The sequence below is a fragment of the Aquarana catesbeiana genome, linkage group LG06, assembly GCF_042186555.1.
Source record: "Aquarana catesbeiana isolate 2022-GZ linkage group LG06, ASM4218655v1, whole genome shotgun sequence".
Lineage (NCBI taxonomy): Eukaryota > Metazoa > Chordata > Amphibia > Anura > Ranidae > Aquarana > Aquarana catesbeiana.
Window position 1 is genome coordinate 399,152,871 of NC_133329.1, and position 23,690 is coordinate 399,176,560.

Consider the following 23,690-nt stretch of genomic DNA (forward strand, 5'->3'; position numbering starts at 1 on the left):
TCCCCGCACAAAGTCAAGGACGTTGTATGACAGTCGGCGGGCGGGAAGTGGTTAAAACGTATTTTTTTTTTTTAACACAAAGTTGTCCATTTATACAATATTTCTAACACATAGCATGTACATACCAAAAATGACACCCCAAAATAGATTCTCCTGCTCCTCCTGAGTACGGCGATACCACATGTGTGAGACTTCCACAGCCTGGCCACATACAGAGGCCGAGTACAGCCGAGCGTGGCTCAGCATGGCAGGGTATGGCTGGGTATGGCGGGGTATTGCAGAGTACTGTGGGGTATTGTAGAGTATGGGGGGTATTGCAGAGTATGGGGGGGTATTGCAGAGTACTGCAGGGTATTGCAGAGTATTGCGGGGTATTGCGGGGTATTGCAGAGTATTGCGGGGTATTGCAGAGTATTGCGGGGTATTGCAGAGTACTGCGGGGTATTGCAGAGTATTGCGGGGTATTGCAGAGTATTGCGGGGTATTGCAGTGTACTGCAGGGTATTGCAGAGTACTGCGGGGTATTGCAGAGTACTGCGGGGTATTGCAGAGTACTGCGGGGTATTGCAGAGTACTGCGGGGTATTGCAGAGTATTGCGGGGTATTGCAGTGTACTGCAGGGTATTGCAGAGTACTGCGGGGTATTGCAGAGTATTGCGGGGTATTGCAGAGTATTGCGGGGTATTGCAGAGTATTGCAGAGTACTGCGGGGTATTGCAGAGTATTGCGGGGTATTGCAGAGTATTGCGGGGTATTGCAGAGTACTGTGGGGTATTGCAGAGTATTGTGGGGTATTGCAGAGTATTGTGGGGTACTGCAGAGTAATGTGGGGGTATTGCAGAGCAATGTGGGGGTATTGCAGAGTAATATTGGGGTATTGCAGAGTAGTGGGGATGGCTGAGCATGGATGGATGGATGGTTGGATGTCTCTGTGCAGCGCTGTGGGCACTACACATACAGCCCACAGCGCTGCAGCCATCCATCCATCTCCCTCTCCTCCACAGTGTACCGATCGGTACACAGGAGGGGAGGAGAGGAACCGGCGTCATCAGACGCCGCCGGTCTGTTTACATGTGATCGCGCCGTCATTGAGGACCCGGCGGTCACGGATGTGTTCGGGTGCGCGCCCCCAGGGGCGCGCGAGAGGGGAATTCTGAGAGGACGTCATATGACGTCCTCCCAGAGTTAAGCAACTGCCCTGCAGCCGTCATTCGGCTATGGGCCGGTTGTTAAGTGGTTAAGCATCAACCCTGGTTGGGTGCAGAGGCATCAGAGGTGTCGGGTAAAAGCACAGCTACCACTTACAAGAACTGCAGGGTGATGCCGCCTTTCTTCAGGTTGGCGATGATGATCTCCAGCTGATCCTCACTGAAGGGGCTGCTCAGGTCTGTGAACACTGCGATGTGCAGCTTTTCGTATTTCTTCCCTCTAAGAGAATAGAAATAATTAGACACAACAGGGAAGTGTGAGAAGAATCATTGATGAATACACACAATCCACAAGCAGAGTCTTCTCTGATATCAATACCTGCACACACAATCTCACACTAATCTTTTCCTCAATACAGTAGGCTATGGTTAAAACCCCTTACAGCTTTTTTTTTTTTTTTTTACCATTGTGGAGGTTTCTCTTCACTTCCTGTCCTACAGGCACATTAGGATGTGAGGGGAAATTCCTTTAAATCTGACCTTCGGTCGTTTCTTTCATCTTTCCATTTATTAAATCTTCTGCCCTTGTTGTTGTTTTAACTTTGGGTAGTAAAACATTTTTTTTTCTGGCAGTAAATCCCTTATACAGCCCACTTCCTGTTTCTTGTCTGGTCATTAGACTAGAATTATGACATCATGTAAAGCTCTCTCTCTCCAATTCTCGTGAGAGTTTGCCAGAAAGGGAGGGGGGATGAGTCATAAGAGGGCCAATGAGAGCTGCAGAGCTGGAGGTGTGCCTCTGTGTGTAAATCCAGGAAGTGTCAGGCAGTAGCTTCAGCCGCCCACAGTTAAAATGGCTGCAGCCAGACTCAGTGGAGGGAGATTTCTGCAGCATATTTGGCACGTACAGAATCACTGTATATATAAAATAATATGCAAAGTGGTTGGAGGGAAGCTTCAGAATGGCAAAGATGTTTTTATTACAAATTATGTTGGCAGACTGCAGTTCCTCTTTAAGGGCTCATGCACACAGGACGTTTTTACAGCAGCGTTTTTTTTTTTTTTTTTTTTTTTACTGCCTCTGACCTCTCCTCCATGTTAGCCTATGAGTCCATGCACACGCAAACTTTCAGAGGAGTTTGGAGTAATAAGCGTTATGGGGCAGTAAAAAAAAAAAAAAACGACTGCCTGTGTGTCCAGGAGCAGAGGCTGTTGGCTGTAAAAAAAAAAAAAATGCAAAACGCGGTGAAACGCCACTAAACGTGCCCTAACGCTGTAACAAGAGTTTAGCCACATTTGGCGTTTTTACATTATAGGGAGTTTTTTACTGTAAAAACACAAAAAAACACTAACGCGGGCTAAACACGCATAAACGCCTGTAAACGCTATTCAAAAATGCGGCTAAAAGTAAGTTTTTAACGCTGCTTTTTCCTGGCAGCAGCTCTGGCGGTTTTTTTTAAACGTCCTGTGTGCATGAGGTCTAAGGGCTCATGCACACAGGACGTTTTTACAGCTGCTGTTAGAGGCATTTTTTTTTTTTACTGCCTCTAAACGTCCCTCCATGTTAGCCTATGTGTCTATGCACACACACATTTTCAGAGGCATTTGGAGGCATAAGCGTTTAGGGGCAGTAGAAAAAAAAAACGTCAGCCGTTGCGGTGTGGCCAGGAGCAGAGGCTGTTGAGCTGTAAAAATGCAAACCGCAGCTAAATGCTGTAAAAAGCTTTTTGGCGTTTTTATATTATAGGGAGTGTGTTTACTGTAAAAAACACCCCCAAAAAAATAACGCGCATTAACGCTTTACAGCTGCTTTTTCCTGGCAGAAGCGCTGGCGTTTTTTTAAATGTGCATAAGCCTTAAAGTGAGGGGAACAGAACAAGTGTACTCCAGTGAGGATTTCCTTTATTTATTTTAGGCACTTATATAGTAGACATGTGCACCGACAAAAAATGTGTTCGTTTTCATTTCTGTGCTTTTTTCGGAAATTCGAAAATTCTAAATTTGGAAATTCGGAAAACCGAAAATTTGGATTTTCGCATTTCCGAATTTCAAATTTTTGGATTTCCGAATTTTCGGAATTCGAAAATTCGGAAATTGAAAAATTTGAAAATCCGAAAATATGAAAAAGAGAAAGAAAATCTGTAAAATTCTAAATAACTATTAAATGATAGCTATTGGAATTTCCTTTCAAATTTGGTTGTTTGTGAACGTAACTAATACAAATGTATCTGAAGTTACGAATTATCCGAAAATAACGAATGCCGCATCTACAAAAAATGGAATGAAACAAATAAATAATAATAATAAAAAGGTTTTTTTATTATTATTATTAGATTGTTACGTTCCATTTGTTCAGATACGGCATTCGTTATTTCAGATAATTCGTAACTTCAGATAAATTTATATTCGTTACGTTCACTAACAGCCAAATTTGAAAGGAAATTCCAATACCTATAATTTCATAGCTATTATTAGTTAGTTATTATTTCAGATTTTCGGGTTTTTCTAATTTTGAGAATTTAATTCTTTTGAATTTTCAGATTTTCATTCTTATTCTTGGATTTTAAAAATGTCCAAATTTTAGAATTTTTAGTTTTATGAAATTTCGAATATTCGAATTTCCTAATCTCGAACTTTCGAATTTCTTAATTTCAAATTTCGGAACTTCTGAATTAGAATGTCCCAATTTCGGAACTTCCAAAATTCCGAACTTAACGAATTTTGGCAAAAAAAGAATTTCACATGTCTATTATATAGTGCTTTACATGTATTATATGGATGCGGAGCAGCCCGAAAAGAAGACGAAGAGAAGAAGACGAAGAGAAGAAGACGAAGAGAAGAAGACGAAGAGAAGAAGACGAAGAGAAGAAGACGAAGAGAAGAAGCATCACACAGCTGGAGCCTCCCTCCATGCCATCATGGATGCAGAGTGGCCCAGAGAAGAAGGGAAGAAGACACTGACACCGCGGAGGAAGATGCCGGACGAGAACACCGGAGGAAGAAACCAAAAGGAAGATAGAAGAAAGAAGAAGCATTTAAATAAAGGAATTGTCAAAAACTGTCTCTTGTCATTTTTAACATTTTTGACACTTTTTTAGTGAAATGGTAGGGGTACCCCCTTACCATTTCACACAGGGGGGAGGACCAGGATCTGGGGGTCCCCTTGTTAAAGGGGGCTTCCAGATTCCGATAAGCCCCCTGCCCGTAGACCCCCACAACCACCGGCCAGGTTTGTGGGGATGAGGCCCTTGTCCTCATCAACATGGGGACAAGGTGTTTTGGGGGGCTACCCCAAAGCACCCTCCCAATGTTGAGGGCATGTGGCCTGGTACGGGGCGCTTTCTCGTCCCCCCCTCTTTTCCTGCGGCCTGCCAGGTTGCGTGCTCGGATAAGGGTCTGGTATGGATTCTTAGGGGGACCCCACGCCGTTTTTTTTTTTTTTTGGGGGGGCGGGGTTCCCCTTAAAATCCATACCAGACCTGAAGGGTCTGGTATAGATTTTGAGGGGGACCCCACGCCATTTTTTTTTAAATTTTGGCCAGGGTTCAGGCCTGGTATGAAATTTAGGGGGACTCCCCACGTCATTTTTTTTTTAAATTTTGGTTCGAGGTTCCCCTGTGGGGAATTCCCATGCCATTTTTATCAATGAACTTTTATGTGTATTGTCGGACCGGCAATTCACTGATAGCCGCGAGTAGTTTTAAATGACTTTTTTTCCTTTGAAATGTCATTTTGCTGTCAGATTGTTCTAAACACGGGAAACATGCGCCCCTTTACAGGCATACTATAGACACCCCCAGCTACGAAATTTAAAGGGATATTACACTTTTATTGTTTCACTTTAAGCATCATTAAAATCACTGCTCCTGAAAAAACTGCCATTTTTAAAACTTTTTTTTGCACTGATCCATGTCCCCTGGGGCAGGACCCGGGTCCCCAAACACTTTTTATGACAATACCACGAATATAAGCCTTTAAAATTAGCACTTTTGATTTCTCCCATGGACTTTTAAAGGGTGTTCCGCGGCATTCGAATTTGCCGCGAACACCCCAAATTGTTCGCTGTTCGGCGAACTGGCGAACAGCCGATGTTCAAGTCGAACATGAGTTCGACTCGAAGCTCATCCCTAATATACGCTTTTAATTTTAAAAGTAATCATGCATGCATAATTAGATCTTTTTTTTTGTTTTGTTTTTTTTTTAATTTTGCAAATGCAAGTGAATGAAAATGAAAGCATGCGCATAACAGTATCCCAAAGAGAACACAAATCAATCATCGTTAAAGTCTAACTCCAGCCTTACTATAACTTTAAATAGTCTGTTTGGGCCAAGCTGGTTCAAATGAATGTATACTAATATATGCAGCCACACTGTATAAACTGTAGGTAGCAACAACTACATACAGTCCTGTGTGCCGTTAGTGGGATGGGTCGGGGACTTATCATCCCATTCCTGGAACAAAATTGATTTGGGCTGCTCAGCCAATCACAGGAAGCCTTGTATTTTAACAATGAATAAAAGGCTTTCTTTAGGGTGGGCAGGAGGGGCAACTGTCCTGGGCGCAGCAGCTCATTATACAGCTGGGTGCGCCAGCGAGCCCGTTCTGATACAAGGCATTTGACCTCCTTTTTTTCCCACAAATAGAGCTTTCTTTTAGTGGTATTTGATTGCCTCTGCGGTTTTCATTTTTTAAATATAAACAAAAAAAGAGCGACAATTTTGAAAAAAAAAAAAACACACAATATTTTGTACTTTTTGCTATAATAAAAATCCCCATTTTTTTTAAAAAAAGCTAATTTTTTTTTTCAGTTTAGGCCGCTATGTATTCTTCTACATATTTTTGGTAAAAAAAAAAAATAAATCGCAATAAGCGTATATTGATTGGTTTGCGCAAAAGTTATAGCGTCTACAAAATAGGGGATAGATTTATAGCATGTTTATTATTATTTTTTTTTTTTAATAGTAATGGCGGCGATCTGCGATTTTTATCGGGACTGCGACATTATGGCGGACACATCGGACACATTTTTGGGACCATTGTCATTTGCCCAGCAATCAGTGCTATAAAAATGCATTGATTACTGTAAAAATGTCACTGGCAGGGAAGGGGGTGACACTAGGGGGCGATCAAGGGTTTAACTGTGTTCCCTGACCGTGTGTTCTAACTGTAGGGGGAGGGGACTGACCTAGAGGAAATGACAGATAGTGGTTCCTAGCTATTAGGAACTCACGATCCGTCACTCCTCACAGAACAGGGATTTGTGTGTTTACACACACGAGCATCGGCACCCCCCCCCCGCAGTGCAGCGGGCTGCTATCCTGATCCCGCGAGCCGACGTATAGCTATGATGGCTCGCGGGATCGTGCCGACCTGCCGCAGTATAATGATGGCGGCTGGTTGGCAAGAGGTTAACAATCTATATAAAGTCATAAAGTTGGAGTAAGACTTTACCCAGTTCCCGACCAGCTGCCGCAAAGTCAGATTTGTCCGCCGCAATGTTGCAGTCCCGCTAAAAATCGTAGACTATTACTATTATTATTACTATTACCATTACTAGTGAAAACAATAAAAGTCCCCAAATCTTTCCCCTATTTTGTAGATGCTATAACTTATGCGCAAACCAATCGATATACGCTTATTGCGATTTGTTTTACCAAAAATATGTAGCAGAATATATATTGGCCTAAACTGATGAATACATTTATTTTTTTATATATATATTTTTTTTGGATATGTATTATAGCAGAAAGTAAAAAAAAGTTTGTTTTTTTTTACAAAATTGTCGCTCTTTTTTTGTTTATAGCGCAAAAAATAAAAACCGCAGAGGTGATCAAATACCACCAAAAGAAAGCTCTATTTGTGGGGGAAAAAAAAAGACATCAATTTTGTTTGGGTGCACCGTCGCAACTGTCAGTTAAAGCAACGCAGTGCCGTATCGCAAAAAATGGCCTGGTCATTAAGGGGGTAAATCCTTCCAGAGCTGAAGTGATTAAGAAGACTGAAGACTTTATAAACAAAACGTTGTGTGCACAGAAGTCATTTTTCATATTTTCGGCATCGGTCACTTACAGCGTCTCTTTCTGCAGAATGTCCATGGAGACGATCAGGGCATCGAGGACTGAGCAGTTAAAGATTTTCTTTTTTTTTTCTTTTTAGAAATGAATGATTTACAGCAGTCCTGCCTGTCACCCCATAGACTTGAGGGTCCGAGGTGACACTGATGGGGTTAGAAGGAGACACTAGAAGTATTTCTAGCAGTGGATCTCTGGATTTGGGTGTGACGGGGATCTCAGTGGTGGAAATACTGCAGAAAGCCAAAAGGAAAAAAAAAAAGAAAAAAGGAAACATATTCCCTCTTCCATTCTTTTAGCAGTAGACCAGGGGTCAGCAACCTATTCCACATTAGGAATCATGTTCACAAGCATTAGACAACTGGCGTGCGCTCAGAGTATACTGCTAATAGCAAGTTAAAGGAGTCGTAAAGGCAGAAGGTTTTTTTCTTAATGCATTGAATTAAGATTAAAAAAAAAAAAAAAAAACCTTCTGTGTGTAGCAGCCTCCCCCTAATTACTTACCTGAGCCCCATCTCTCTCCAGCGAGTGTATTAGCCGTCTGGGATTCTCCTCCTGATTGGCTAAGACACAGCAGAGGCACCATTGACTCCCACAGCTGTCAATCAAAGTCAGTTAGCCAGTCAGGGGAGAGAGGGGGGGCGGGACTAGGTGGGGGCTCCGTGTCAGAATGGATACACGGGGTTCTGACTCGGCTCGGGTGCCCCCATAGGAAGATGCTGACTGTGGGGGGCACTCGAAAGGAGGGAGGGGGGCAGGAGCACCGAAGAGGGACCCGGGCTGCTCTGTGCAAAACCACTGCACAGAGGAGGTAAGTATAACATGTTTGTTGTACCACTGCCATTTGTTTATCTGTATTGAAACGTGAATAATGTTTAAAAAAAAAAAAAAGGATAACATATATGTTTGTTTCTTTTTTTTTTTTAAACGAGACTTTACAATCACTTTAAACTCATTATTATATAATAACTTAGTATGACTTGTCATTAGCTGTACAACTATGAGTGCAAAAATGGATTCATTGGTGCACACACAAAATATGTTCAGTCACAATTCATGCAATTTGGACTTCAATTCGGCCACAGTGCATGCACTTCATTACCTCAGACCAGCCCAATGCATGCACATTAGACCTCAGATCAGTCCGGTCCATGCACTCCAGATCTTAAATCAGGAATGGTAAGTAGGAGCGCTTCTGCTAGAAGGGTCCTCCAGATGCTTATATTCATTCAAGATCATCCAGGATAACAGCTGATAAGGCACTCGAGCAGCAATAACAAGAGAGTGGTGCAGTTACTGGCGGTTCACACAGGGGCAACACGACTTGCACACGACTTCAGCGGCGACTTGCAAAATCACTTCTGTATAGAAGTCAATGCAAGTCGCCCCAAAAATAGTACAGGAACCTTTTTCTAAGTCGGAGCGACTTGCGTCGCCCCTATTAGAACGGTTCCGTAGTACAGAACAGGACACGACTTGCCAGGCGGCTAAGTCACCTGACAAGTCGTCCCTGTGTGAACCGGGGCTAAGTCAGCGATTTTATTGGAAAGCAACCATTTAAAACACATACAGAAGTGAACAGGCTCATCAACCTATAGGAGCAAGATGGCCGCTGCACATTTCCAATACCACCGTGGAACGCAAGGGGCGGAAGTGACCTCAGCAAGGGGGTGGTGATGCGTTTCGGAACATGCTCAGAAGCTCCTTCTTCAAAACATGGCTTAGCTACTACAGGGCGGCAGCTGTGTGGCAGGTCACATACACATAATATATATATCTATACACACACACACACGATCCTGCACTTCCACCTGCAGGGGGCGCGCACGCACCGCCAGCGAGCTGTTTCTGCTGCGATTACTCACAACCGACTGACCACCTGACCACTTGATGTCCGTTGGCACCCGCCGATTGTCAGGAAGAGATTCAGAATAAAGCTCTACCTATGTAAACAAACAGAGCTTCGTTCTGGCAGGGGGGGAGGAGGGATGGATTCTGTGTTCCTGCAAAACAAGGACTAAAATCCATCTCTTCCCATAGTAAAAGCAGCACATACAGTACACAAAAACACTGGCTAGGAACACAGGTAACCCTTTGACCACCCTAGTTTAACCCCTTCCCAGCCAGTGTCAGTACAGTGACAGTGCATATTTTTAGCACTGATCACTGTATTCGTGTCACTAAGTGTCAAAAGTGTCGGATTGTCCCGCCGCAACATCGCAATCCCGCTATAAGTTGCTATTTGCCGCCATTACTAGTATAAAAAAATAAATAAAAAATTCCAGTATATATGCCATAGTTTGTAGACGCTATAACGTTCTAGTAAACCAATATACACTTTTTGGCAAAAAAAAAAAATCCCAATAACATGTAGCAGAATACATATTGGCCTAAATTGATGAAGAAATTTGATTTTTTTAAAAATTTTTTATGGGATGTGTTTTATAGCAGAAAGCAAAAAAATATTGTTTTATTTTTTTTCAAAATTGTCGGTCATTTTTTGTTTATAGCGCAAAAATAAAAAAAGCCGCAGAGGTGATCAAATACCACCAAAAGAAAGTTCTATTTGTGGGTAAAAAAAGGATGTCAATTTTGTTTGGGTGCAGCATCGCACGACCGCGCAATTGTCAGTTAAATTAAACGCAGTGCCGTACCGCAAAAAAGAGCCTGGTCATGAAGGGGGGTAAATCTTTCGGAGGTCAAGTGGCTAACAGGATTGTTTGATGTTTACAGAGCTCAATAGCTACGACACACAGTACACAAACACGGTCACACACACACACAGCACTCTGTGAAGGATACAGTCAGCTTGTTGATTTCCAGGCTGGATGACATCCTGAATCTCCTCCAGCAGATCGAAGTCGGGCATTATGAGATGCCGGTGGACTGAGATGTTCTGATACTGATCCTCGTCAGCCAGAGCGTTATCTGTTCCATCCGTGCCGAAGAGAACCACCGCAATCTCATCTTTACTCTCTGCAAACACCTACCGGGAAATACACACAGGATAGAAAGGTGACAGTAACACAACATTATGTGCAGAAGGGAATACTAATGAAAATAAGAGGGACATCAAGATATTCCAACTACAAATTCAGGGCAGTACTCAACTCCACCCCCCCCCCCCCCTTACTTTATTTTATACCCCCCTTAATGAATATGTTCCCCCAACACTTCATATCCCTGATATGTGGCTGCTGTATCATGTACTTGTATGAGAAAGTCTCCTGTTCTCTTTGTATTGTTTCCTTTGTGTAAAATCCTTGGTGTTCCAGCCAGTCCCTCTGCTTTCCTATTAAATACTGACCACACTAGGCATGAGAGCGCAGCGTGGTCAGTTCTCTAGCTGTGCTGGGAACTCAGCCTCCTGACACCCCCCCCCCTTCCCTGCACAGCCATTCACTTGGAAGATTAGTGTACCGTTGTTTCTCCTCCCCCAGCTCTGCATAAGGAGCTTAGAGTGATCACTTATAAAACAGGTGAAAAAAGGTATTGATGGTTTTTTTTTTTTGTTTTTTTTATATCTATACACAAACGTTTCACCTTTCATTTCTATTTTAAACTGAATAGGTTTGCATATACTTTAGCTTCCTCGCCACCATCTTGGTCCTCTTCAGCCGGCTTGCTATTTAGGGTGCAGGCAGTCAGCTCCTGGCTCCTCCTCTTCAGCCAGTGCCCGCAATAGCAAGCCGCTTGCTCTGAGGGGCACTGGTGCTCGTACCTGAGCCCTGCTTTATGCATCCATAAGACACTCAGAGCCATGGCTCGGCCCCGTCCCTCCCTCCCCCCCTGCTCTCTCCTCATTCGCTCACTTGTTGTGATCGACTGTAGCAGGAGCTTCTGTTTATAAAGCAAAAAGTAAAAAACCGCAGGAGGAGATCAAATACCACCAAAAGAAAGCTTTATTTGTGGGAAAAAAGGGACATCAATTTTATTTTGGTACAGCGCCGCACGACCGCGCAATTGTCAGTTAAAATAAGGCAGAGCCGTATCCCCCCCAAAAAAAAGGCCTGGTCATGAAAGGGGGTAAACCTTTCCGGGGCGGATGTGGGTAATATACAGAAAAAAATAAAAATGTTTCTTTTTCAAAACATTTGGGCTTTTTTTCATTTATTTGGCAAAAAATAGAAACCACAACGGTGATTACATACCATCAAAAGAAAGCTCTATTTGTGTGAAAAAAAAAAAAAAAATGTCATATGGGTACAGTGTTGCGTGACAGCGTAATTGTCATTTAACCACCTCCCACCCGCCATATAGGGAAACGATGGGCGTGAGGTGGCTCTCATTCTGGGACGACGTCATATGACCACTCTCGTTGTGCGAGGCGATCGTGGTGCGCATGATCCCTGGCAGACGAGGCGTATCACTGATCTCAGTAAAGAAACGACGATGGGACTCTTTACCCATGTGATCAGCTGTGTCCAATCACAGCTGATCATATGTAAACAAAGAAAAAATGGTTATCGGCTCTCCTCACCTCACACTGACAGCGCGTGAGGAGAGGAGAGCTGATCAGCGGCATTTCCCCATAGGGGGGACCTGTACAGATAATCAGGACACTGATCATCAGTGCCCATCCATGATAACAATCTGCCGCCTATTAGTGTCTCTTCATCAGTGCCACTTCATCAGTGTCCTTCGGTGCCGTCCCATCAGTACAGCCTCATCAGTGCCCATCAGTACATCCTATTAGTGCCCATCAGTGCAGCCTCATCAGTGCCCATCAGTACAGCCTCATCGGTGCCCATCAGTACATCCTATTCGTGCCCATCAGTACATCCTATTCATGCCCATCAGTACATCCTATTCGTGCTCATCAGTGCAGCCTCATCAGTACCCATCAGTCCAGCCTCAATGCCCATCAGTACATCCTATTAGTGCCCATCAGTGCAGCCTCATCAATGCCCATCAGTACATCCTATTAGTGCCCATCAGTGCAGCCTCATCAGTGCCCATCAGTACAGCCTCATCAGTGCCCATCAGTACAGCCTCATCAGTGCCCATCAGTGCAGCCTCATCAGTGCCCATCAGTGCAGCCTCATCAGTGCCCATCAGTGCAGCCTCATCAGTGCCCATCAGTGCAGCCTCATCAGTGCCCATCAGTGCAGCCTCATCAGTGCCGCCTCATCAGTGCCCATCAGTGCAGCCTCATCAGTGCCCATCAACAGAATGAGAAAGTACTTATTTACAAATATTTATAACAGAAATGAAAAAATACTATTTTGTTTCTAAATGTTAGGTCTTTGTTTTTTGGCAAAAAATGAACTCCTCAGTGGTGATTAAATACCACCAAAAGAAAGCTCTATCTGTCTCAAAAAAAATGATAAAAATTTAGTGGGCAGGAAGGTAATAAAAGTCCCCCAGTATTGAAGGGGTTAAAAAGCAGGGTATAAGTTGGCATTTCCCGTTAATTAAATGTACACACCCCCATCAGATGGTGAAGTTTATTACCTGTCTTTGCACAAACATGGTCATCACTTTCTTGGCTTGCTCGAACGGAGTCTCCTCCCCCTGGTGGGAGTGCGTCATCGCCAGACCCACATCCATACACATCACCACCGCGCTCTACAAGAGAATCGGACAGGTTACTCCACTGACAGCAGTCTGCATTCTTCTACAAAATCTTCTCAGCTTCCAGGAGGATATCAAAATTTACATTTGTCATTTCTCCCTGTTGAAGCTTTACATATTCCCACAAAGAGGCTCTAATTTTACACTGCCAGAAAGTTCTCACACAACACGTCTTGGGTCACACTGACACCTGTGCGTTTTACTGCAGTGTGTTGTTTTAAAATAAATAGCAGTGCACTTCCTGTGCCCGGGCTCCCATGTCTTGTGCTTCATTGCTGTATATCTACAGTGTGAGATCTAAGGCACTTCTGCCTCTGACTGCTGGTCTCACCAGATTTGGAGTGAGATTTGGCGATGTAGTTATCGCGCTGCTTGCTGTTGACCTTGCTGAAGAAGAAGCTGTACCTGAAAACCCGCAGTGCACGGATCCCCTTGCTTTTCTGCCTTAAGCCTCATTGCTGTATATCTGCAGTATAGGATCATCTAAGGCAGGGGTCTCCAAACTTTCTAAACAAGGGGCCAGTTTACTGTCCTTCAGACTTTAGGAGGGCTGGACTGTGGTCACTGGGAGTAGAAAAGGTTCCAACTTCAGTGGAAAAAACAATGCCCAATCGTTGGCATCACTAGAAGGAATTGTGCCCCGTCACTGGTGTCACTGGGAAGAATTGTGCCCCGTCACTGGTGTCACTGGGAAGAATTGTGCCCCGTCACTGGTGTCACTGGGAAGAATTGTGCCCCGTCACTGGTGTCACTGGGAAGAATTGTGCCCCGTCACTGGTGTCACTGGGAAGAATTGTGCCCCGTCACTGGTGTCACTGGGAAGAATTGTGCCCCGTCACTGGTGTCACTGGGAAGAATTGTGCCCCGTCACTGTTGTCACTGGGAAGAATTGTGTCCCGTCGCTGGTGTCACTGGGAAGAATTGTGTCCCGTCACTGGTGTCACTGGGAAGAATTGTGCCCCGTCACTGTTGTCACTGGGAAGAATTGTGTCCCGTCGCTGGTGTCACTGGGAAGAATTGTGCCCCGTCACTGGTGTCACTGGGAAGAATTGTGCCCCGTCACTGTTGTCACTGGGAAGAATTGTGTCCCGTCACTGGGAAGAATTGTGTCCCGTCACTGGGAAGAATTGTGTCCCGTCACTGGGAAGAATTGTGTCCCGTCACTGGGAAGAATTGTGTCCCGTCGCTGGTGTCACTGGGAAGAATTGTGCCCCGTCACTGGTGTCACTGGGAAGAATTGTGCCCCGTCACTGTTGTCACTGGGAAGAATTGTGTCCCGTCACTGTTGTCACTGGGAAGAATTGTGTCCCGTCACTGGGAAGAATTGTGTCCCGTCACTGGGAAGAATTGTGCCCCGTCACTGGGAAGAATTGTGCCCCGTCACTGGGAAGAATTGTGCCCCGTCACTGGGAAGAATTGTGCCCCGTCACTGTTGTCACTGGGAAGAATTGTGTCCCGTCACTGGGAAGAATTGTGTCCCGTCACTGGGAAGAATTGTGTCCCGTCACTGGGAAGAATTGTGCCCCGTCACTGGGAAGAATTGTGCCCCGTCACTGGGAAGAATTGTGCCCCGTCACTGGGAAGAATTGTGCCCCGTCACTGGGAAGAATTGTGCCCCGTCACTGGGAAGAATTGTGCCCCGTCACTGGGAAGAATTGTGCCCCGTCACTGGGAAGAATTGTGCCCCGTCACTGGTGTCACTGGGAAGAATTGTGCCCCGTCACTGGTGTCACTGGGAAGAATTGTGTCCCATCACTGGTGTCACTGGGAAGAATTGTGCCCCATCACTGGTGTCACTGGGAAGAATTGTGCCCCATCACTGGTGTCACTGGGAAGAATTGTGCCCCATCACTGGTGTCACTGGGAAGAATTGTGCCCCATCACTGGTGTCACTGGGAAGAATTGTGCCCCATCACTGGTGTCACTGGGAAGAATTGTGCCCCATCACTGGTGTCACTGGGAGGAATTGTGCTCGAGAGGAACTGTGTCCCAGCATTGCTGTCACTGGGAGAAATTGTGCCCCATCATTGCTGTCATTGGGCCCCATCGTTGGTGTCATTGTAAGAAATTGTCCCCCATCACTGATGCCATTAGGAGGAATTGCGACCCATCACTGGAGTCATTGGGAGAAATTGTGCCCCATTATCGGTGGCAATGGGAGGAATTGTGTCCTATCGCTGGTGTCGGGGGGGTTGCCCCATTGTTGGTATCAGTGTATTAAATAGTCCCCCGGGGGCGAGATAAAAGTAAGCAAAGGGCTGCATTTGGCCCCCGGGCCGCAGTTTGGAGACCAGCGGTCTAGGGCACTGCGGCCACTGACTGCTAGTCTCAGAAGATTTACAGTGAAATTTGGGGATGTCAGTACTGTGCTGCTCACTGTTCTCTTTGCTGGAGGGGAAGCTGAACCTGAGGAGCTGCAATGCAAGAATCTCCCGGCTTCTGCTCAATTATTCTTTACCAGTCATGAGGGACAGCTCTGACATGAGACAGCAAAAGCCCCGCCTCTTCCAAGATGACCGCATAAGTAGTACAGGGCAGGACAAGGAATGGCAAATTCATAATAGGGAAAAGGTCAGGTAAAGGGAGACCGGAGGCAAAGCATCTGCCTGCAGCACTGGAGTCTTCAGTTCAAATCCAGACAAGGACACTATCTAAAGAGAGTATGCATGTTCTGCCTGTGCGGGTTTCCTCCCACACTCTAAAGACATGCTAATAGGGTAATTAGTTCCTCTCTAAACTGGCCCTGGTTTGCCTAGGTGTGCATGAAAGCTGGGGACCTTATATTGTAAGCTCCTTGAGGGCAGGGACTGATGTGAATGTAAAATATGTAAGAGCGATGCATACATAAAACCCTGTAATACAGAATAATGCTGACTAGATGTTTCCCCCCTTTCTGGGCACAGCTTCCGAAGCTCTTTATAGACTGCTGGTCTTTTTCATGTGGCTTCCAGCAAGTCCATCTTTCCAAGGAGCCCATAACACTCCATGGTTACACCCTGTATTAACATTTTTTTTTTCTAAAATAAATTCATAAGAAAAAAAAAATAAATAAAAAATTATATATCCAGTAGAGCTGCACGATTCTGGCTAAAATGAGAATCACGATTTTTTTTGCTTAGAAGATAGATCACGATTCTCTCATGATTCTCGCAGCGTAACATTTCACATTAAAACAAAAAAAATTGGGCTAACTTTACTGTTTCTTTTTTTTTTGTTTTTTTCTTATTCACTGAAGTATTTTTTTCCAAAAAACTGCATTTAAAAGACCGCTGGGCAAATACAGTGTGACATAAAATATTGCAGCAATTGCCATTTTATTCCCTAGGGTCTCTGCTAAAATATATATAATGTTTGGGGGTTCCAAGTAATTTTCTAGCAAAAAATATTGATTTTAACTTAAGAAAGAATTGTCAGAAAAAGATTTAGAGCCCTTTCACACTGGGGCGCTTTGCAGGCGCTAATAATAGCGCCTGCAAACCGACCCGAAAGTGCCGCTTCTTTCATTGCAGTGTGAAAGCCCTCGGGAGCGATGCGCTGGCAGGACGGGAAAAAAAGTCCTGCCAGCAGCATCTTCGGAGCGGTGAAGGAGCGGAGTGTATACCGCTCCTTCACCGCTCCTGCCTATTGAAATCAATGGGACGGCGCGGCTATACCGCCGGCAAAGCGCCTCTGCAGAGGCGCTTTGCGGTGGTATTTAACCCTTTCTCGGCCGCTAGCGGGGGGTAAAACCGCCCCGCTAGCGGCCACATACCAAAGGTAAAACGCCGCTAATAGAGGCGTTTTACCGCCGCCCCCGCTCCAGTGTGAAAGGGCTCCTAGACTTTAAGTGGTTAAACTTCCTGCATTTACAGGTTGTTGAAAACTTGGCAGACTGCCCATAATATTTATTTACACAGAAGTTCTATCCCTTTGATCTAAGAAGGAAGCTTAGTTACAAATGTTTCAAGTTAAAGACTTGGCAGGCTGCCCCAATGTTTTCTTTTGACAGCTGAGTGAGCAGATAAAGTCTCTCCACTTGTTATATGAAAGAATCCGCAAAATCTGCAGGAGAGATCATCAAAGGGATTGAATCGAGAACACGATTTTTTTTAACGATTAATTGTGCAGCACTAATATCCAGGTGCATCTCAAAAAAATCAAAACGTTAATTTATTTCAGTAATTCAATTAAAAACGTGAAACTCATATATTATATATCAGGGGTATGCAATTAGCGGACCTCCAGCTGCTGCAAAATTACAAGTCCCATCATGCCTCTGCATCTGGGCGTCATGCTTGTGGCTGTCAGTCTTGCTATGCCTCATGGGACTTGTAGTTCTGCAACAGCTGGAGGGCCGCAGGGCCGTCTTTAATATTAATTGGAGTGGACCCTGGGCAAAAATTTTCTTGGGGCCCCCCCCATGCAATTTCACTCTCCGCCTGCTCTGAGACATACAATAAATAGCAGCTAGACTCAAAATCAGTTTACTGTATCAGATCAGATAGCGATTGGTTGCCAGAGGTTACAGCATATCATTACCGCTCACTGACTGGTTGCTAGAGGTTACAGCACACATTACGGCTCACTGATTAGTTGCTAGAGGTTACAGTACATGGTGTTTGCTTGTTGATTGGTTGCTAGAGGTTAGCATTAGTAGCAGCACTGCACACTGAGATACCGGGACACAGCACAGGACAATAAAACTTCAAGGGACAAGGGAATTTAAACCAGGATAGTTGGCAAATATGAGGCAGCTGCTTTGGGCCCTACAACAATGACAGGGCCCAAGGCAGCTGCCCCTTTTGCCCTGCCTTAAAGACGGCCCTGGAGGGCCGCTAATTGCATATCCCTGTTATATAGATTTATTACACACAGAGTGATATATTTTAAGCATTTCTTTCTTTTAATTTTGAATATTATGGCTTACAGCTAGTGAAAACCCAAAATTCAGTATCTCAGAAAATTTGAATATTACTTAAAGAGGGAGTCCACCTAAACCACCTAAAAAAAAAAATATTAAAAGCCAGCAGCTACAAATACTGCAGCTGCCGACTTTTAATAAATGGCCACTTACCTGTCCCGGGGTCCAGCGATGTCGGCAGCCGACGCCGAGAACCCGCTCGGTTCTCGGCAGCTGCAGCCGCCATCCTAGGTGCGGGAATCAGGAAGTGAAGCATTGCGGCTTCACTTCCCGGTTCCCTACTGCGCATGCGCAAGTCACGCTGCGCATCGTAACTGGTCCCCGCTATCTCCTGGGAGCTGTGTGTTTCCCAGGAGACAGCGCGGAGGGACAGGAAGAGGCATAGACTTCCATGGGAGTCTATGCCGGAAGTGGGTGCAAATACCTGTCTTAGACAGGTATCTGCACCCCCCTCCCCCCTGAAAGGTGCCAAATGGGGGGGGAGGGTTCCGAAAAGCGGAAGTTCCATTTTTGTGTGGAACTCCGCTTTAAGACCAATAAAAATAAAATCAACATCTCCATAAAGCTGGTCAGCAGAGGGCAACCTGAAGTGCTCTAGAACTTCCTGGTAGAGGGCTACACTGACTCTGGACTTGATCCAAGACACAGCGGACCAACAGCAGAAGATGACATGACTCTCCAAATCATCACTGACTATGGAAACTTCACACTGGACCTCATGCAACTTGGATTCTGTGCCTCTCCACTCTTCCTCCAGACTCTGGGACCTTGATTTCCAAATGAAATGCAAAATTTACTTTCATCCGAAAAGAGGACTTTGGACCAATGAGCAACAGTCCAGTCCTTTGTCCCCTTAGCCCAGGTAAAACACTTCTGACGTTGTCTCTGGTTCAGGAGTGGCTTGGCACAAGGAATGTGACAGTTGTCCTGGATACGTCTGTGTGTGGTGGCTCTTGAAACACCGACACCAGCCGTAGTCCACTCCTTGAGAATCTCCCCCAAAGTCTTGAATGGCCTTTGCACCACAATCCTCTCAAGGCTGCAGTTGTCCCTGTTTGAGCACCTTTTACTTACCTGTCCTGGAGTCCAGCAATGTCGGCACTCACTCGCAATGGGTGCATGCCTCCTCCATTGCGAGTAAGGGAACCCGGCAGTGTAGCCTTACGGCTTCACGCCGGGAACCCTTCTGCGCATTCACGAGGCTCCGCTCCTCTCTCCTACAGGCCCGGCGGCCGGGGAGGGAGGAAGCCCGGGCGATGACACAAATACCCGCGGCTGAGGCTCCCGGAAGTGGGAACAGGATACCTGTCTTTGGACACCTGTGAAAGACAGGTATCCTCTCACCCCTCCCCCCCGAAAAGGTGCCAAAATGTGGCACCAGAGGGAGGGAAGGAGTACAACGAGCGGAAGTTCCACTTTTGGGTGGAACTCCGCTTCAAGATAAAAATCCTTCTGACTTTAAATCCCTTTAACAATTTGTCATTGAAATGCATATCAGCAGAGATATGAACACCTCCATCTAGTGGGCAACATTGGTATCAGCAGGCGATGCTTCATTGAGGCAGCTGTCTAGACAAGTCCCAATCACCTGCGGCTCTGCTACTTGCTATTAATGCCTCCTATATTACAGAGGGCAAAAAGGCCAATGTACACTCAGTCCAGAACTTTGGCCTTTTCGCCTAGGGTGCTAAAGGACCTTGTCCTGGTACTACTGACCACTGCAGAACACAGTATGGTATGCGGGCATTGGATCAAACCACTGAGTGTAGCTGGGGAGTTGGAATTTGACATATTCAAACTCTGACTCTTCCTCATCCAGCAGTTTCTCTTCAAGGTTTTTTTTTTTTTACGGGTTGGGGGTCAGGAGTATTAGAGGGCGAGGTGAGGGGTCAGGAGGGTTGGTCAAGGGTGGGATGAGGAATCCGGAGGGTGAGAGGTCAGGATTAGGTGGGTCAAGAGGGTTGGAAGATCAAGGGGTAGATTGAGGGGTCAGAAGATGTTGAGTGGGTAATAGGGTGGGGTGAGGGGTCTGGAGGATCAGGGGGTTGAGTGAGGGGTCAGAAGGTTTGGGGGGGATCAGGGCATGGGGTGAGGGGTCAGGAGGGTTGGGGGGATCAGGGCATGGGGTGAGGGGTTAGAAGGGTTGGGGGGATCAGGGCTTGGGGGATCAGGGCATTGAGTGAGGGGTCAGGAGGGATGGGGGATCAGGGCACGGGGAGAGGGGTCAGAAGGATTGAGGGGATCAGGGCAGGGGGTGAGGGGTCAGAAGGGTTGGGGGGGTCAGGGCATGGGGTGAGGAGGTTTGGGGGATCAGAGCATGGGGTGAGGTGTCAGAAGGGTTGGGGGTTCAGGGCATGGGGTGAGGGGTCAGAAGGGTTGGGGGGGGGTCGACAGGGTTGGGGGGATTAGGGCACAGGGCGAGTGGTCAGAAGAGTTGGGGGGATCAGGGCATGGGGTGAGGGGTCAGAAGGGTTGGGGGATCAGGGCACGGGGAGAGGGGTCAGAAGGTTTAGGGGGATCAGGGCATGGGGTGAGGGGTCAGGGGTCGGGAATCGGGGCGATCAGGGCATGGGATGAGGGGTCAGAAGGGCTGGGGGGGTCAGGGCATGGGGTGAGGAGTCAGAAGTATTGAGGGAATCAGGGCAGGGGGTGAGGGGTCAGAAGGGTTGGGGAGATCAAGGCATGGAGTGAGGGGTCAGAAGGATTGAGGGGATCAGGGCATGGGGTGAGGGGTCAGAAGGATTGAGGGGTCAGGAGGGTTGGGGGGATTAGGGCACGGGGCGAGGGGTCAGAAGAGTTGGGGGGATCAGGGCATGGGGTGAGGGGTCAGAAGGGTTGGGGGATCAGGGCATGGGGTGAGGGGTCAGAAGGATTGAGGGGATCAGGGCATGGGGTGAGGGGTCAGAAGGGTTGGGGGGATCAAGGCATGGGGTGAGGGGTCAGAAGGGTTGGGGGGGGGATCAAGGCATGGGGTGAGGGGTCAGAAAGGTTGAGGGATCAGGGCAGGGGGTGAGGGGTCAGAAGGGTTGGGGGGGGTCAGGGCAGGGGGTGAGGGGTCAGATAGGTTGGGGGATCAGGGCATTGAGTGAAGGGTCAGGAGGGTTGGGGGGATTAGGGCACGGGGAGAGGGGTCAGAAGGATTGAGGGGATCAGGGCAGGGGGTGAGGGGTCAGAAGGGTTGGGGGAGCAGGGCATGGGGTGAGGGGTCATAGGGATTGAGGGGATCAGGGCATGGGGTGAGGGGTCAGAAGGGTTGGGGGGTCAGAACGGTTGAGGGATCAGGGCATGGAGTGAGGGGTCAGAAGGGTTTGGGGGATCAGGGCAGGGGGTGAGGGGTCAGAAGTTTTGGGGAGGGCAGGTGGTGAGGGGTCAGAAGGGTTGGGGGGATCAGGGCACGGGGTGAGGGGTCAGAAGGGTTGGGGGGATCAGGGCACGGGGAGAGGGGTCAGAAGTATTGAGGGGATCAGGGCACGGGGAGAGGGGTCAGAAGGATTGAGGGGATCAGGGCATGGGGTGAGGGGTCAGAAGGGTTGGGTTGGATCAAGGCATGGGGTGAGGGGTCAGAAGGGTTGGGGGGGGGGGGATCAAGGCATGGGGTGAGGAGTCAGAAAGGTTGAGGGATCAGGGAATGGGGCGAGGGGTCAGAAGGGTTGGGGGGGGTCAGGGCAGGGGGTGAGGAGTCAGAAAGGTTGAGGGATCAGGGAATGGGGCGAGGGGTCAGGAGGGTTGGGGGATCAGGGCATGGGGTGAGGGGTCAGGAGGGTTGGGCAGGGTTCAGGGCATGGGGTGAGGGGTCAGGAGGGTTGGGGGGGATCAGGGCAGGGGGGAGGGGTCAGAAGGGTTGGGGGGGATCAGGGCATGGGGTGAGGGGTCAGGAGGGTTGGGGGATCAGGGCATGGGGTGAGGCTTTGGGGGGGATCAGGGCATGGGGTGAGGAGTCAGGAGGGATGGGGGATCAGGGAATAGGGTGAGGGGTCAGGAGGGTTTAGGGGATCAGGGCAGGGGGGATCAGGGCATGGGGTGAGGGATCAGGGCATGGGGTGAGGGATCAGAAGGGTTGGGGGGATCAGAGCATGGGGTGAGGAGTCAGGAGGGTTTAGGGGTTCAGGGCAGGGGGTGAGGGGTTAAGAGGGTTGGGGGGATCAGGGCTTGGGGTGAAGGGTCAGATAGGTTGGGGGATCAGGGCATTGAGTGAGGGGTCAGGAGGGTTGGGGGGGATTAGGGCACGGGGAGAGGGGTCAGAAGGATTGAGGGGATCAGGGCAGGGGGTGAGGGGTCAGAAGGGTTGGGGGGGATCAAGGCATGGGGTGAGGGGTCAGAAGGGTTGGGGGGGATCAAGGCATGGGGTGAAGGGTCAGAAAGGTTGAGGGATCAGGGCAGGGGGGAGGGGTCAGAAGGGTTGTGGGATCAGGGCAGGGGGGAGGGGTTGGGGGTGGATCAGGGCACGGGGTGAGGGGTCAGAAGGGTTGGGGGGGATCAGGGCATGGGGTGAGGGGTCAGAAGGGTTGGGGGGGATCAAGGCATGGGGTGAGGGGTCAGAAGGGTTGGGGGATCAGGGCAGGGGGGAGGGGTTGGGGGTGGATCAGGGCACGGGGTGAGGGGTCAGAAGGGTTGGGGGGGATCAGGGCATGGGGTGAGGGGTCAGAAGGGTTGGGGGGGATCAGGGCATGGGGTGAGGGGTCAGAAGGGTTGGGGGGGGATCAGGGCATGGGGTGAGGGGTCAGAAGGGTTGGGGGATCAGGGCAGGGGGGAGGGGTTGGGGGTGGATCAGGGCACGGGGTGAGGGGTCAGAAGGGTTGGGGGGGATCAGGGCATGGGGTGAGGGGTCAGAAGGGTTGGGGGGGATCAAGGCATGGGGTGAGGGGTCAGAAGGGTTGGGGGATCAGGGCAGGGGGGAGGGGTTGGGGGTGGATCAGGGCACGGGGTGAGGGGTCAGAAGGGTTGGGGGGGATCAGGGCATGGGGTGAGGGGTCAGAAGGGTTGGGGGGGATCAGGGCATGGGGTGAGGGGTCAGAAGGGTTGGGGGGGGATCAGGGCATGGGGTGAGGGGTCAGAAGGGTTGGGGGGGATCAGGGCATGGGGTGAGGGGTCAGAAGGGTTGGGGGGGATCAGGGCATGGGGTGAGGGGTCAGAAGGGTTGGGGGGGGATCAGGGCATGGGGTGAGGGGTCAGAAGGGTTGGGGGATCAGGGCAGGGGGGAGGGGTTGGGGGTGGATCAGGGCACGGGGTGAGGGGTCAGAAGGGTTGGGGGGGATCAGGGCATGGGGTGAGGGGTCAGAAGGGTTGGGGGGGATCAAGGCATGGGGTGAGGGGTCAGAAGGGTTGGGGGGGATCAGGGCATGGGGTGAGGGGTCAGAAGGGTTGGGGGGGGATCAAGGCATGGGGTGAGGGGTCAGAGGTTTTAAAGGAGTGGGGTCTTAAGAGTGTCAGGTGTTGATTGTTGAAGGTTTGGGTGGGTCAGGGGTTGGGGGAAGGAGGAGGGTCATTACTAGACACATCACAGAAGACACAATATAAAGCCCAGAGCCAGGGGGAGGACAACACACGGTGCACACAGGAACTCTGTTCTCCCCATACCTTGGCTGCTCGCGCCATCTCTACCTCTTCAGCTCTTCAGGTGCAACGCCAAAATCCTTCCCCGACTACACACTAATCTCTCCATAGGGTTCCGTGCAAGAGGGAGAGACAGCAGCGGCCTCTAGTGGGCAGTCTGTGGAACTGCACGTAATAGACAGCTGCAGTTTGGAAGGAGGGATGGATGGATGGCAGAGCATCAAGAAAGCCTCAAAGCATCAATTAAAAGGCAAATATAAAACACATTTTTAGCATGTAAAAAAATATATGTATAAAAAAAAAATTATACTGATGATATTTGGGGTCTGTGATATTTCCAGAGACAAATCTCCCTGAAATCTTTTTTTTTTTCATAAATATTTTTACAGTTTTTAAGAAAGAAAATCAGTAATACACATATATATATATATATATATATATAT

General features: G+C 48.0%; 1 protein-coding gene across 1 annotated transcript in view; it reads right to left on the reverse strand.

Moving 5' to 3' along the window:
* XRCC5 (X-ray repair cross complementing 5) overlaps positions 1-23,420 on the reverse strand; it is a 136,184-nt gene extending 112,764 nt beyond the window's left edge. Inside the window, exons 1-5 of the mRNA XM_073634408.1 lie at positions 23,272-23,420; positions 12,675-12,788; positions 10,023-10,206; positions 7,219-7,267; positions 1,306-1,428 (exon numbers count right to left, since the gene is read on the reverse strand). Coding sequence (XP_073490509.1) covers positions 1,306-1,428; positions 7,219-7,267; positions 10,023-10,206; positions 12,675-12,788; positions 23,272-23,289 — 488 coding nt within the window. The 5' untranslated portion in view covers positions 23,290-23,420. The remainder of the gene's footprint in view (positions 1-1,305; positions 1,429-7,218; positions 7,268-10,022; positions 10,207-12,674; positions 12,789-23,271) is intronic.
* Positions 23,421-23,690: the final 270 nt, after the last annotated feature.